This window comes from Hypanus sabinus, chromosome 5 (genome assembly GCF_030144855.1).
Source record: "Hypanus sabinus isolate sHypSab1 chromosome 5, sHypSab1.hap1, whole genome shotgun sequence".
NCBI lineage: Eukaryota > Metazoa > Chordata > Chondrichthyes > Myliobatiformes > Dasyatidae > Hypanus > Hypanus sabinus.
Window position 1 is genome coordinate 63,283,044 of NC_082710.1, and position 16,529 is coordinate 63,299,572.

General features: G+C 42.6%; 1 protein-coding gene across 1 annotated transcript; it reads left to right on the plus strand.

Moving 5' to 3' along the window:
- The first annotated feature begins 11,124 nt into the window (after positions 1–11,124).
- Positions 11,125–15,499, plus strand: LOC132393707 (permeability factor 2-like). The gene is made up of 4 exons (XM_059969111.1): positions 11,125–11,250; positions 12,887–13,022; positions 13,173–13,258; positions 14,458–15,499. Exons 1-4 carry the CDS (start codon positions 11,184–11,186, stop codon positions 14,481–14,483), a joined length of 315 nt encoding a protein of 104 aa, XP_059825094.1. The 5' UTR covers positions 11,125–11,183; the 3' UTR covers positions 14,484–15,499.
- The last annotated feature ends 1,030 nt before the right edge of the window (positions 15,500–16,529 follow it).

Consider the following 16,529-nt stretch of genomic DNA (forward strand, 5'->3'; position numbering starts at 1 on the left):
CAGGAGTAGGCCATTCAGCCCTTCGAGCCAGCACCGCCATTCAATGTGATCATGGCTGATCATCCACAATCAGTATCCCGTTCCTGCCTTCTCCCCATATCCCTTGACTCCACTATCTTTAAGAAATCTATCTAACTCTTTCTTGAAAACATCCAGAGAATTGGCCTCCACTGCCTTCTGAGGCAGAGCATTCCATAGATCCACAACTCTCTCGGTGAAAAAGTTTTTCCTCAATTCCTTTCTAAATGTTCTACCCCTTATTCTTAAACTGTGTCCTCTGGTTCTGGACTCCTCCAACATTGGGAACATGTTTCCTGCCTCTAGCGTGTCCATTCCCTTAATAATCTTATATGTTTCAATCAGATCCCCTCTCATCCTTCTAAATTCCAGTGTATACAAGCCCAGTCGCTCCAATCTTTCAACATATGACAGTCCCGTTGTCCCAGGAATCAACCTCGTGAACCTACACTGCACTCCCTGAATAGCAAGAATGTCCTTCCTAAAATTCGGAGACCAAAACTGAACACAATACTCCAGGTGTGGTCTCACCAGGGCCCTGTACGACTGCAGAAGGATCTCTTTGCTTCTGTACTCAGCTCCCCTTGTTATGAAGGCCAACATGCCATTAGCTTTCTTCACTGCTTGCTGTACCTGCATGCTTACTTTCAGTGACTGATGAACAAGGACACCTAGATCTCGTTGTACTTTCCCTTTTCCTAACTTGACACCATTCTGATAGTAATCTGCCCTCCTGTTCTTGCCACCAAAGTGGATAACCTCACATTTATCCACATTAAACTGCATCTGTCAAGCATCTGCCCACTCACCCAACCTGTCCAAGTCACCCTGCATTCTCCTAACATCCTCCTCACATTTCACACTGCCACCCAGCTTTGTGTCTTCTGCAAATTTGCTAATGTTACTTTTAATCCCTTCATCTAAATCATTAATGTATATTGTAAATAGCCACAGTCCCAGCACCGAGCCTTGTAGTACCCCACTAGTCACTGCCTGCCATTCTGAAAAGGACCCGTTAATCCCTACTCTTTGTTTCCTGTCTGCCAACCAATTTTCTATCCACGTTAATACCCTACCCCCAATACCATGTGCTCTAATTTTGCCCACTAATCTCCTGTGTGGGACCTTATCAAAGGCTTTCTGAAAGTCCAGGTACACTACATCCACTGGCTCTCCCTTGTCCATTTTCATAGTTACATCCTCAAAAAATTCTAGAAGATTAGTCAAGCATGATTTTCCCTTCATAAATCCATGCTGACTCTATTACTGCTATCCAAATGTGTTGTTATTTCATCTTTTATAATTGACTCCAGCATCTTCCCCACAACTGATGTCAGGCTAACTGGTCTATAATTCCCTGTTTTCTCTCTCCCTCTATTCTTAAAAAGTGGGATAACATTAGCTATCCTCTAATCCTCAGGAACTGATCCTGAATCTATAGAACATTGGAAAATGATTACCAATGCATCCACGATTTCCAGAGCTATCTCCTTAAGTACCCTGGGATGCAGACCTTCAGGCCCTGGGGATTTATCAGCCTTCAGTCCCATCAGTCTACCCAACACCATTTTCTGCCTAATGTGAATTGCCTTCAGTTCCTCTGTTACCCTAGGTCCTCTGGCCACTATTACATCTGGGAGATTGTCTGTGTCTTCGCTAGTGAAGACAGATCCAAAGTACCTGTTCAACTCATCTGCCATTTCCTTGTTCCCCATAATAAATTCACCAGTTTCTGCCCTCAAGGGCCCAATTTTGATCTTAACTAATTTTTTTCCTCTTCACATACCTAAAGAAGCTTTTATTATCCTCTTTTATATTCTTGGCTAGTTTACCTTCGTACCTCATCTTTTCTCCCCATATTGCCTTTTTAGTTACCTTCTGTTGCTCTTTAAAAGTTTCCCAATCCTTTGGCTTCCCACTCATCTTTGCTATGTTATACTTCTTCTCTTTTATTTTTATACTGTCCTTGACTTCCCTTGTCATCCCCTTAGGATCTTTCTTCTTCTTTGTAATGAACTGATCCTGCACCTTCTGAATTATTCCCAGAAATACCTGCCATTGTTGTTCCACTGTCAACCCTGCAAGGGTATCCTTCCAGTCAACTTTGGCGAGTTCCTCCCTCATGGCTCCATAGTCCCCTTTGTTCAACTGTAATACTGACACTTCCGATTTTCCCTTCTCCCTCTCAAATTATAGATTAAAACTTATCATATTATGATCACTACCTCCTAATGGCTCCTTTACCTCGAGTTCCTTCATCAAATCCGGTTCATTGCACAACACTAAATCTAGAATTGTCTTCTCCCTGGTTCGCTCCAGTACAAGCTGCTCTAAGAATCCATCTTGGAGGCACTCGACAAACTCCCTTTCTTGGGGTCCGGTACTAACCTGATTCTCCCAGTCTACCTGCATGTTGAAATCCCCCATTACAACTGTAGCTTTACCTTTGCGACATGCTAATTTTAGCTCTTGATTCAACTTCCACCCTATATCTAGGCTACTATTTGGGGTCTGTAGATAACTCCCATTAGGGTCTTTTTGCCCTTACAATTTCTCATTTCTATCCATACTGACTCTACATCTCCTGATTCTATGTCACCCCTCACAAGGGACCGAATTTCATTCCTCACCAGCAGAGTCACCCCAACCTCTGCCCACCTGTCTGTCCTTTCGATAGGATGTATATCCTTGAATATTCATTTCCAGCCCTGGTCCTCTTGCAGCCATGTCTCTGTTATTCCTACAACATCATACTTGCCAATTTCCAACTGAGCCTCAAGCTCATCCATTTTATTTCTTATACTTCGTGCATTCATATATAATACTTGTAATCCGTTACTCCCCTCACTTCTCACATCGGTCCCTATTGCACTTGGCCATACTCTCCGATTCCTTCCTGAGCTTTCTGCCCTGTCAATTCTGATGTCTTTCTTAACTTTTCTTATTCTCTCTTTCCCTTTAACTCCATCCTTATATTTCCAGTTCGTCTCCCCCCCCCCCCCCACATTAGTTTAAACTCACCTGTGTAGCAGTGGCAAACCTGCCTGCCAGAACGCTGGTCCCCCGCCTGTTAAGGTGCGACCTGTCCCTTTTGTACAATTCATCCTTACCCCGAAACAGATCCCAGTGGTCTAAGAATCTAAAACCCTGCTTGCCACACCAGCTCCTCAGCCACACATTGAGATCCCCTATCTCCCTGTTCCTGCCCTCTCCAGCACGAGGAACTGGAAGCAAACCGGAGATAGCCACCCTGGAGGTCCTGCTTTTCAGCCTTCTTCCAAGTTCCCTGAAGTCACGCTGCAAAATTTCTTTCCTTTTCTTCCTGACGTCATTTGTGCTGACATGCACTACCACTTCCGGCTGTTCACCTTTGCCCTTGAGGATGCCCTGCAATCAGTCCGTGACGTCCTGGATCCTGGCTCCAGGGAGGCAACACCATCCTTAAATCCCACCTGTTGCCGCAGAAACCCCTTTCTGTGCCTCTCACTATGGAGTCTCCTTCTACCACGGCTCTGCCTGACGTCTGTCTCAGCGTCAGTTTTTGACTTGCAGACCTGTCCACCTCTCAGACTGGCAGTGTCTTCTGTCCCGACAGCTTCCAGGAGGGTGAACCGGCTTTCAAGAGGTTCCATGACGTGGGTGATGGGGATCTCTGCTGATCAATGCTGCTTTCTTACGACAGTATTTCACATAGATGTGCTCAATGGTTGGGATGGCTTCACCCTTAATGTACTGAACTGAATCCACTACTTTTTTGTAGGATTTTCCATTAACAGGCATTGGTACTTCCATACCAGACAGTGATGTGGCCAGTCAATATACCCTCCACTACACATCTAAAGAAGTTGTCAAAGTTTTAGATGTCAAGTTGAATCTCCACAAACTCCTAAGGAAGTAGACCCATTGATGTAGTTTCCTCTCAATTGCATTTGTGTACTGGGACCAGGACAGGTCCTCTGAAATAGTAACACCCAGGAATTTAAAGTTACTGACCCTCTTCACCTCTGATCCTCCAAGGAGTACTGGCTCATGGTTTCCTTCTTCTGAAGTCTATAATCATTGAGTGAGAGGTTGTTGCTATGACACCACTCTGCCAAATTTTCAGTCTCCCTCTTGTATAAATGTGACAATAATAAACCAACTCCGTGTTTCATTCATGACCATGTGTTGCATTTTCTGAATCTATAAAGTTACTTCGAAACTTCATTCAAGTTTGTTTCTTTCAAGAAGGAAAATCTTTATTGTAGCAATCAGATGGGATAGCTTATGACAGTATTGTGTTGTGGCCCTTGCTGCTATTACATGCCCACATGAAAGTGATCACATGAATGTACTCCGAAGAGTTACTTCGAAGATTAAACATTCCAAGCACGTAATAAGTAGTCTCTGGGCTAACACACACTCAATAATTGCAGATTAGCTCACACACCTAATTGCTGGGGCCATGACTACTATTTTAATCCTGTACATGAGTGTTAACAAACCTCTATGCTCTGTAGACAACTGGAAATTATCTCCCAATTATATCGCCTGATAATCTGGGCTTTCAGTATAAGCAATTATTTCATTACAATTAATCCTAATTTACTTAGTTATGATGATCTCTCAGATGAGACCTCTCAGTTCCCAGCAAAGCAACCCAAACAGTCCTATTCCTGTTCTCTTGTCAGCTTTATTCTTTTCCATTGTGTGTAAGCAAAAGGGGAATTTCTAGTTGCTCATTAACCTAACAGCACACACCTGGAATTCGGAAGGAGACAGGAGTCACTGAGAGATCATGGAATCACTACACAGTGAATAGTTTAAAACTATTATTGAACCTAGCTCCATTCAGAATGCTATTCTAACTGCTGGATGTTACCTGCCTGGGTGCACAACCTCCTGCTGGATCTCCATTTTTGTCATTCTTGAACAGTCACTAAGGCTTTATTGACCTTGTTACTCCTATGGGGTATCATCTCACATTCTTTACTTGTTACTGAGACATGCCAGTATACAATTAATTTCATATAACTCCAATTTGATTCAATGTTCTGACTTATGCCTCACCATGCTAAGTCACAAGACTCGCGGCATAGACGTAAACAGTATCCGTGTGAGGGGAGCAGGCCATGCTCACTCTGATGGCAGTTGTAGTCTTCTCCAAGTTAAAACTCATGAGCTTCCATCTGCAGTGGCTGTTCATGGGTTATCACTATCAATTACCTCAACTGTCCCTCTTTTATATAGTTTTTTCTGGTCTTCTAGAAGGTTCACTGATGCACCCCTGCTCAAAACACTCATAACTCTGAGATCATTCATCCAAGGTTGGGGCAAATCGCACACCCTCTTAGGGAATTTCCTTTTCCACACAAGGTATTCGTTAGGAGACTTTTTATTTAAGTAATACAGGGAGCCGTCCCCCTGGAAAACATCTCTGATTACGATCAGTACACGCACCTGTTTTACGGCTAATTCAAGTGAGTATAGTTAGTTTAGTATTTCCATATTTGAAATTGTCCTAAGCAAGCTCAAGGGAAAAATATCTCTGTCACGTCGCCTTTGCTAGAAAGAAACACCACATAATCTTATGTCTAGAACAGAAGGGCAAAGGGCAGCTCCACCATTTTCTGCTGATCCAGGCCTGAAGCAATACAGACAGACAATTCTGCAGTCTCAAAAGGAATTTACCCAACCCCAAATGGCCAAAATCCTCCACACACCTTCACAATAATGTCACCAGGCCTGGAGGCTTTGTGTAATCTTGACGAGCATGTAACTGGGTCTGGAGGGCTTGCGTTATACGGAGAGACTGAATAGGCTGGGGCCTTTCACTCTGGAGCACAGGAGGCAGACCAGTAACTTTAGAGTTTCAAATAAAATCAGGAGGGATATACATAAGGTCAATGATCTCAGATTTTTTTCCCAGCAAGGGGGAGTCGAAAATTAGAAGGCATAGACTGAATGTGTGAGGGGAAAGATTTATACAGAAGTTGGTGGGTAAGTGGAATGAACTGCCAGGAGAAGTGAATACAATTACAACATTTTATTGACATTTGAATAGGTACGTGGATAGGGAAGGTTTAGGGCAGAGGTTCCCAACCATGGACCAATACCTTTAACTGAGGGGCCTACTTAACCCAGGTGGGTTTAGCGGGTGTTGGGTTCAAGCAGGCATGCAGACTAGCATGTCTCAAGGTCCATCCCTATGTCCCCGTCGTGAGCAGTGGAAGTGGTTAAGACTGACCAACAGGGCTCTGGTGAAGCTGTGTAAGCCTGTACAGTGGATACAGTGGATTACAGAAACATACCATCAACTGTGTGAGAAGAGTTCCATCATCTAGCAAATGATGCGGATGGCTCAGAGAAAGGGGCTCGGAGCAGAAAGCGATGGAGGTGGGAGGTTACTGGTGGTCTAAACTCCACTGAGAGCTAAGCGCTCAAGAAGAAGAATGGGACAAGCCTTGGTCAGTGGCCATTTGGAGTGAAGGGCCTATTTCTGTGCTTCATGACTCTGACTCTTCCTTTTCTATTGTTCCCTTTTCCGTCCTTTTGTGATGCCCTGGTTAAGATTTCTACTGCTACACTCGGAGGTATTTTATTTTAGCAGTTTTCTGTAACAACAATGTGTCCTGCTGGGAAAAGTGTTCTGGTTTCAGCTAAAGATAAGGAGCCATGTTGTCCAACTTAGGAATGTTGCATCAGCCGATCATAACTTGCTGCCCGGTGGAAGATTCGGGAGAACTGGGCAGGATCAGTTTTCTGAAGGACACTTGTCTGGTTTAAGGTCTTTTGGAGGGAGCTGCAGAGTCGGGCACAAGGGAAGATGCCGCAGAAGGCCGTTGGAAGGAGAGTCTGTTGCAAGAAGTGTTTTGTGCAGATGAATAGTTCCAAGGATGAAGGACCAATACTCTGAGAGAGCCAGTTCATTTGAGATGGTCTTCGAGGGAAGTTCGGGATGTGGCGAGTGCTTTCACGCAGACCATGGGTCTGTACATGAGTAAAGTGACACACCCCTGACTACTCCAGAAATGAGCTCTAATGCTTATGTGCACATTGAACTAGTTTACCTGTAATGGGCCCTTTTATTTTTCTTTTCTTTCTCTGTAGCAGTTTGTTAAAGTTGAACATTAGGTAAATATACTTCCTTCATCATTTTATGCTGGTGTACATCTGTCATTTCTGGGCCACCGATAACTGTATGGGCAATATTTTACACAGAATTCACTTCAGCCCATGTTCCTTCATTGGAAGATTCTAACTTTCCTGTTTGGTTGAACCCAAATAATACCAACTCTAGCCATATATTACTTATGAGAGGTGGCCTTCTCACGGCTGAGTCACGTGGCTGTAGGCAGAGTTAGCTAACCAGCCAAATCCGTATACAAGCCCTGGTTAGATGGGAACACTTAATTTTTGCAATCATGGCCCCCGCTGTGGTTGGGAGGCCTTTATAATGGGCTGTGGTTGTCCCATTGCACTTCTTCATGGCAGGCTAGAGAAATCACATAAAGTTAATTTTTTCCCCATCATCCCAGAAAAGGTTTAGCAGTTAGCCTGACATGAAATACTTCATATGTGAGGACTTGGAATCGAAATGAACACTGCAAAAAGCTACAAACACATCCACTCTTGTTTACGTGACAAAGTGAAGATATTGTACTGTGCCTGGAACTCTGCCTTAAGAAACATTAGTGATGATTCTACAATTGTGTTTTGACAATAATTTGCACTTTCCTTTGGCTTAGAATGGTTCCAAAGTCTATTTACTTCAGTTTTACCAGAGTTTCATCATGCATTTTGATTTCAAGGCAGTCAGCTCGCTGTTGGACTAAGGCCTTAACGAAGGGGGAAAGACAATGGCACAGTTAATACAGCTCTTCCTCATGATTCCAATGACCCTTGGTCAATCCTGACCAGTATTCCATGTTCCCATATAGATGCCGCAGTGGAACAGCTTGGCCTGAGGTGAGAGCTGCTGAACCAGATAATTTCATTGTAGCTAAGGTGCCGTCAAAGCCCATGGTATTTGCTATGTACAGAGCTCTCAGATGCTTTTTGATATTTATTTATTTATTTATTGCATGATACAGCACCAAGTAGATCCCTCTGATCCCTCGAGCTATGCCGACCCAACGACCCTAACCTACTCACAGGACAATCTACAGAGACAATTTACAATTGAACTCTAAACTCCACAATGCCCCAGGCTGTAATAGTGTCACCCTAACCACCACACTAAGAGAATTGAGGTACAGTATGTGAAGGCAGCAAATGGTCAATGAAGCTGAGATGGATGATTCACGCCATCCTTCCAGTTGATGGGAACTGGGATTTTATGGATCACTACTCCCCTCCTGTCATTTGGTACATTGTTCGGCCTGTTTGGGTGTGATCAGATAATTTGATGCAGTCTCTCTGCATCATGCCCTGACTTGGAATTTTATCTGGCAAGGAATCCTGCGTTATAGCTTCAGCAGGTCACCAGCTCTTTTTTCAAATATATCTCTTTGCTTCTGGCATGCTCTTCAATTTCATGCCTTGAGACCATAAGACATAGGAGCAGGATTGGGTCTTTTAGCCCATCGAGTCTTCTCCATCATTCCACCATGGGTGATTTATTTTCCTTCTCAATCCCTTCTCCTGCCTTCCCTTTATTACCTTCAACATCCTTACCAATCAAGAAACGTTCAACCTCCACTTTTAATATACTCAGTGACTCAGCTGTCTGTGGCCATGAGCACACAGATTTACCATCCACTGGCAAAAACAATCCTCCTCATCTCTGTTTCAAAGAGATGTCCTTCTATTCCGAGGCTGGACCCTCTGGTTCTAAACTCCCCCACTTCCTCTGGCAAGTCCACATCAGACACGAGGAGGGTGTTTAAAGATCAACTGCACAGAGTACAGGGAAAGGAATGTTCCTGTCAGAAGGAAGGATGGGGATGCAAAATAAGAGAACCTTGGATGTCCAGAGAGGTGATGAATTTAGTCAAGAAGGAAAAGGAAAAGTATGTAAAGCTTTGGAAGTTAGGATCAAAGGAGATAATGAAGGAGGAGATAATGAAACCAGAAAAGACCTAAAGAAGGGAATTAATTAGGAAAGCCAGGAGGGACCATGACAAGTCCTTGGCAAGTAGGGTTAAGGTGAATCCCAAGGCATTCTATACAAACATCAAGAGCAAGAGGATAACTAGGGAGAGGGTGGGACCACTCAAGGATAAAGGGGGGGTGGGCATTTGCTTGGATGCAGAGAATGGGAGTGATGTACTTAATGAGTACTTTGCTTCAGTATTTACCCAAGGAACAGGATGTGGAGGACCAGGAGATCAGTGCTGAGTGTATAAATACATTAGAGTGTTTAGAGGTCGAGGAGGAAGTGTTGGGCCTCCTAATGAGTATTATGGTGAATAAGTCCCCAGGGCCTGATGGGGTTTACCCCAGGTAATTGAAGGAGGAAAAAGATGAGATTGCTGGGACCTTGACCAGTATCTGTGTGTCCTCTCTAGGCACAGGCAAAGTCCTGGAGGACTGGTGAGTGCTAACCTCTGTTTAAGAAAGGAACAAGGGAAAATCCTGGGAGTGATAGACCGGTGAGTCTCATGTCAGTTGTAGGGAAATCGTTGGAGAAACTTCCTAGGGATAGTATATGTGAGCGTTTGGACACCCATGACCTAATTACGGAGAGCCATCATGGGTTTGTGTGGGGCAGGTCACATCTTAGAAACTAGACTGAGTTTTTTAACAAGGTGACAAGAGAGATTGGTGCATGTTGCCTACGTGGATTTTAGTAAGGCATTTGACGAAGTCCCTCAGGACAGTCTAATCCAGAAGATGAAGGTGCAGGGGGCCCGAAAGATCCTTAAAGGTGTTGCTGAGCAGAGAGATCTTGAGATCCAAGTTCTCAGGTTCTTGAAAGTGGCTACACTGGTTGATAGGGAGGTTGAGAAGGCTTATGGGATGCTTGCTTTGATTAGTTGAAGCATTGAGTTCAAAAATCAAAAAGTTATCTTGCAGCTTTATAAAACTCTGGTTAGGCCACATCTGAAGCATTGCATACAGTTCTGGTTGCTCCACTATAGGAAGGATGTTGGGGCTTTAGAGGAAGCTTACCAGGATGCTGCCAGGTTTAGAGGACATGTGCTATCATTAGAGGCTAGATAAACCTGGGTTGTTTACCCTGGAGTGTCAGAGACAGAGGGAGAGATCTGATAGAGGTTATGAGAGGTATATGTAGAGTAGTCAGGGAGTATCTGTTTTCCAGGGTTGAATGTCTAATACCATTGAAGCTGAGAGGGGGAGGTTCAAAGGGGATGTAAGGGGTAAGTTCTTCACTCAGAGAGTGGATGCCTGAAATACACTGGTTGTGGTGGTGGTAGGGGCATTTTAGGAGAAGTTTAGATAGACACATGGAGGAAGATGGAGTGATATGGACATTGTGAAGTTGGGAGGGATTTGTTTTTGTCTGTTTTTGATTTGATTTTTCACTGGTTTGGCACAACATTGTGGGCCGAATGGCCTGTTCCTGTGTTGTACTCTTCTGTGTTCTTCCAGTCTCCATGGAGTTTCGTTTGATATTCACTTACTTTGTGAATTCACAGAGTTTGAAAGTACATCACTCTAGCACCGTGTTACTACAACATGCACTCTGAGTTAGCATCCATTATCTTGACACACTTTTAGATACTCTAACTGCCAAGGACAAAGTTACAGGAAATACAACTAGTATAGGCATGTGGGTGAAGTAACTAATTAATTATAGTGATAATCTTGACAATAGATGTTACAAAACAAATAGGATTGCGTTTGGGGCCAAAGCAATGATAGGAATTACTGGAAGTGTATTTTACATCTACTTAAATGTCAACACTCACTCTCAACAAAGGCAGGTAAATTAAGCAATGTTATCGAACAATTAGTTCTAGTGTTATGGTTTTTTGAGCTTTAGTTTATTTTTACTAATCAACCCGAACAAAATGTTTGTTCTAACAGAGAAAAACTAAATCAATCATAAGCTTTACCTTTGGCTGGGAGCCAAAATTTTCTGCCAGCCCCTTTGGACAGTTGCCAGTCTATGGAATTTCCTTGATTACTAAAGCAGTATGTTTCCAGCCTATATATACGTAACTTTGTAGGGAAGAGGCAGAAACCTCCTTGAACTAAATCAGTTGAGAGCTAAAGAAGAAATGATGAACTGCAGATACATCTTCATCATTGTAACCACCCTGGTCCTATCGGGACTTTTGACAGACGGTAAGAGAATTGTGCTTGTTATATTTTATGATTGTTTTGTTTACTTACTGAGTGGCAAAGCCTATCAGTAGGAATCTTTTTGATGCAGTGTTAGGTATATCTCACTGTGTCAGTATTACTCTCTAAAAAGTCCAGAATACCTGTCAGGGTAAATCCACACACACTTCCCTTTACGATACGGAAGTACAGAACTTATTTATTTATTTAGTTAGTTAGTTAGGTATTAAGATATAGTGCGGAATAGGCCCTCTGAGCCATGCCGTACAGCAATCCCCCAACTTTAATCCTGGCCTAATCATGGTACAACTTACTTTAACCAATTAACTTACCAACTGGTACATCTTTGGACTGTGGGAGAAACCTACGTGGTCATGGGGAGAATGCACAAACTCCTTACAGGCAGCCACAGGAATTAAACCTGGGTCGCTGGTACTGTAAAGTGTTGTGCTAACCACTACACTGCTGTGCTCTTACCTCCCTGAAAACTGGATAGTCATTAGCTGAGAAAAAGCTCCTTTGAATGTTTAATGAATTTCATATCAGAGGGATTGTTGTTCATTTCAGTCCATTCATTTTGGGTATCCAGTAACTGATCCAGAATAAGTAGATAGATAGCACTCACATACACATTGATATTCCTTAAGCAAGATCGGGAGATCCTTAATAACTTAAAGCTTAAGAAAAATCAGAGCAAAGGGATGAATGCTTCAATTTTCCACCTTTCTTTGTATAAATGTATAGAAAAATTCTACAATAAATAAACTGCTCTGCCAGTAACCCCCCGATTTAACCCTAATCACAGGATGATTTGCAATGACCAATTAACCTACCAACCAGTACATCTTTGGACTGTGGGAGGAAACCGGAGCACCCGGAGGAAACCCACCTGGTCAGGGGGAGAACATACAAACACCTCACAGGCAGTGTTGGGAATTGATCCTGGATCGCCTGTACTGTAAAGTGTTAAAAACACAAAATGCTGGCAGAACTCAGCAGGCTAGACAGCATCTATGAGAGGAGGTAGTGATTTAAAGTGTTGTGCTGACCGCTGCACTACTGTGCTGTCCTACGGTAAAAACCAATGGCAAATCATAGTAAAATAATTTTCATCTTAAATGATTATTATGTTCTAAATTTCCCAAACAGGTATGGTTTACCTGTGAGCCAGACCCACACACAGACGTTCTCTCCAGTTTTGACAACACTGTCCTTACAGCTTTTGCATACAATTTTCCTTACTGTATGTCCTGTTCCAATTCTGTGATATAAAGATTTGGAAAAGATTGTTCTCAGTAGCATTCCTTCAATAATGAAAAAATGTGGCATAACAATGTTTTAAGATCTGTGCTAGTAGCTTGTACTGCAGCTTCAGGTATACAAGGTTATAACCATTGATTTATAACCTTGTGACTGCAGCTCCAGCGGGTATAAAAGTTGACATCTCTGTTTTGATGCTGATCAGGAGCTTGGCTGCTCAAACATAGCCTGCCATTCAGAAAGATCAAGGTCTGGCTCTCTCTTCAGAATGTTATAATTTACCAACTGCCATTAATAATGACTACAGTGTTTCAATAAAGCATAAGCTTTTGAGAAATATAAATTTAGATTTTAAGATTTCAAATCTGTGCTTGTGCAGCTCGAGCCATTGGAAATGTGGATCTCGACCTGCGGTGCAAATGCATCAGAACGACATCTGTCTTTATTTCTCCAAAGCACATGAAGAACTTGAAAGTCATCACACATGGGCCACATTGCCACACAACTGAAGTCATGTGAGTAATTTCATCAGAGTTACCCTTTCTTTCAATGCTAGAATGGAGGTTTGATTCTGAGTCTGAGCATCTTGACAGTTGGCAAATGTGCTGCATGAAATGAGATGCATTCGATTGACACACTGCTCTAACTTGTTCTATTTATTTCAGTGCTACTCTTAGGAATGGAATGAAACGTTGTTTGAATCCAGAGACACAATGGGTGCAGAAGATGCTGAGGAAGCTAAAAGACAATGGTAAAAATCTATTTTTTTTACAATAGAAACTAGAGGTTTAGCAATAAGCAAAGTGCTGGAGGAATTCAGAACATCATGGGAAGAAAGAAATAGTTAACATTTCAGATTGAAACCCTGCATCAGGACTAAGAGTGGAGGAGTGAGGGGAATAGGAAGTACTCTGAGGCAATTGTTGGACTGAGGAGGGTTGTAAGATGACAGGCTGGTAGTGGAGGTGAGTGGAGATGAAGACTTTGGCAGGTAAATGATGGGGGGGGGAGGGGACAGAGAAAGAAAGAGGATAAAGAAAAAAACACCAGATGCTGGAGAAAGGGAATGTGAAGCAGGTGACCACTGCTGGAGGGAGATAAGCAGAAACACTAATTTGGCTAAGTAAAGGAGCTGAGAAGGAAATCATTAGGCGAGAGGTGAGTGACAATTGAAACCCGATGGGGTTGTGCGGAAAATTGGTGGATGAAGCCAGGAAGGAAAAGGGAATGAAGACAGGTGAAGAGGGCTGGGAGGTGGGGGGTAAACAAGGAGACAGTAAGACTGGAGGATCAGAAGGGAAAGATGGTGGTAACTTACCAAAAATTGGAAAACTCAATATTCGTACCCAGGCTACCAGGCAAAATATAAGATGTTGCTCCTCTAATTTGCCTTGGGCTTCATCCTGGCAGTAGAGAAGGCCAAAGATGAGCAGTGTGGGTATGGGGAGGGGAGTTGAAAGGGCTCTGCAACTGGGAGCTTGGAATGGCCATTGCGGACTGAGCAAAGGTGCTCTGTGAGGAGGTCGCCAAGCCTGCATTTGGTCTCACTAATGTAGAGGAGGCCACATCGGGAGCACCAAATGCAGTAGTCAAGGTTGGAGGAGATGCAGGTGAGCCTTTGCCTCACCTGGAAGGACTGTTCAGGTCTCTGGACGGTGGTGAACAATGGAGTGTAAGGACAAGAGCAAGGGAAACTCTCGGGTTAGGATAGGAGAAGTGAACCGGGGGTCCCTGGAGAATGTGGAAAGGGGTGGGGAGGAGAAGAAACGGTGGTGGGATGTATTGCAATGGATGGAAATGGCAAAGGATGATGTGCTGAATGTGGAGGCTCATGGAGTGAAAGGTAGGGACAGGGTAAACCTACTTGTGTCTGTACAGGATGTTTTCATCTTAACCATTCTTAAACATGAAATCAGTTTAAGTTACTAACAAATTCTTTTCTTTTTCCAGAAACAAAGATAATTAAGAATATATAAAGAACTCAACCTATTCTGAACTTGTCAACCACATGTTACCTTTACCAACAGGCTGATGGAAATTCATCTCAGAAAAAGGTGCTAAAGATTCTTGAAAAAGAACCAAGAAATAGTTAATTTCTGGTTTTCAGTGGTTAAGCACTGTGTGCATTTTATTTGTATCTGTGGAGTTATTGTCTGGGGACAAGGTTCCTGTGTTACACTAACCTGTCAAGCAACCTGAATTCTGCCGGTCCTCAACTCCCCTCCCCCAGAATCCTTAATCCTGGGCTTATTAGTATGGAGTGAGCTGGCGAGAGGGGTTAGCAGGTTAATATTGCTGTTTTTACACAATTGCAGATCCAGCCTTCAGTTATTTCCATTGTAACATGTTCAAAAACATTCATGTACATTTTAAATATGTTTTACTATTGAACTTTGCATTTAATTTTAAAAACAGACGAAAGAGCAACATGGTAAAGTCAATCAAACTGTTCTGGATTGCTTCACCAGAACACATGCATAGAGGTGATAGCATAAAGGTATTGGCATAACAAGGGTTCAGGATGTCTCCCAGATTATATTTTATTATTATATTTGAACCATTCCACATAATTGCAAGTATTGTATTCAGTACGCAACTGCAGTGAGTTAAAATTGACCAGGGTGTCACTTGCCAGAAATCTACTGCTTAGCAAAGAAAAAGCAAAGTGAAATATTGATTATTTCAAGAAATATTTCAACGACTTTGCTCAGAGACGTCTGATGCCTTGTTGCTTCTGCTGTTTAAATCAAGGAAGCACAATTTGCTGTTACTGCATTAGCGAGTACATATTCTGAAAGACCCACTCAGCAGCACTCAAATCACTCAGGAATGTACTCAATTATTATGTTATTTAACTATATTTTTAAATATTTAAACTATGTGTATTTATTATTTACCTTTGTATAACCTATGGTCCTTTGCGCTTTTAATTGTTTAATGCCATATATAATGATGATTGTACTCACTTTAAAGTATGAGAAAATAAAATATCTCTGATTTATTACTTCCTTTTGCCAACTTTTTATTTGGAAATACAATGCAGAGGAGGGCCTTCTGGCCCCTTGTGCCATGTCTGCCCAACCACCCCTGACAAACCCAATTATCTCTAACCCAATCACAGGACAAATTACAATAACCAATCAACCTACCCCATGTTAGGGGATTTTTGGGGTTAGGACACATAGAAAATATTGACTTCCAGACATACCGAGAAACAGACACTTAACTGAGGCTATGTCCAGACTAGACCGGATAAATCCATAACTGAAGCTTTTTCTCTTCATTTTGACCCTCCGTCCACACTGAAACGGCGTTTTTGTCCCCCAAAAATGGAGCCTTTCTAAAATGCCCTCCAGAGTGTGTAAATTTGAAAATACCAATTGGGCACAGTAGTGTGGATGGGGTAACTGGAGATTTCTAAAAAACATTGTCATGTCATGCCGGAACAGATGGTGGTGGCAGCGCGCCATTTCATTGTTTTCTTGAACACAACCCCCACACAACCTAACAATTTCAGAACTGACGGCAATGAGACTGAAGCCAGAAGAGTTAGAAATGTAATCTCCAAATACTTTCACCCATAACTTACTGAATAAGTAAGTTTACTCACTTTGCCCTGTTTTCTGTCCTTGCTTGTATGAAGGTGGTTTACCTACTTGTGCAAGTACTTCTCTGACAATAGATGTGTAACAGCCTAACGTAACATTGTATGGAAATACAAGATAACACTGATGCAGACATGCTTTATACATTTAACAAGGTGCTTTATTAATGCAACAGAGTTAGTCAGTTTTTCAATGTTCGTCTTCAGCCGGGTCATACTGTCTGTGAACTCCCTGTCGGTTGCCTCCATACACTCCAATATTTTTCCTTTTTAGTTTTAAGTCCTCCTGCGCGAGAGCCAACAGCTGTCCTTCATTTGGCAATTTCCTTTTAAGTTTTTCTAGTCTGTAACTGCACAAATGAGCACTTTCACGGCAAGATTCAACACCAAACATGTCGCTTGTTTTCTGTAGATGTGT

What these genes read in the sequence shown, in the direction of transcription:
- LOC132393707 (XM_059969111.1), top strand. Translation starts at nt 11,184, where the DNA reads ATGATGAACTGCAGATACATCTTCATCATTGTAACCACCCTGGTCCTA. An exon ending in TGCCACACAACTGAAGTCAT is followed by an intron (nt 13,023 to 13,172) that starts GTGAGTAATTTC and finishes TATTTATTTCAG; the next exon opens with TGCTACTCTTAGGAATGGAA. An exon ending in GAGGAAGCTAAAAGACAATG is followed by an intron (nt 13,259 to 14,457) that starts GTAAAAATCTAT and finishes TTCTTTTTCCAG; the next exon opens with AAACAAAGATAATTAAGAAT.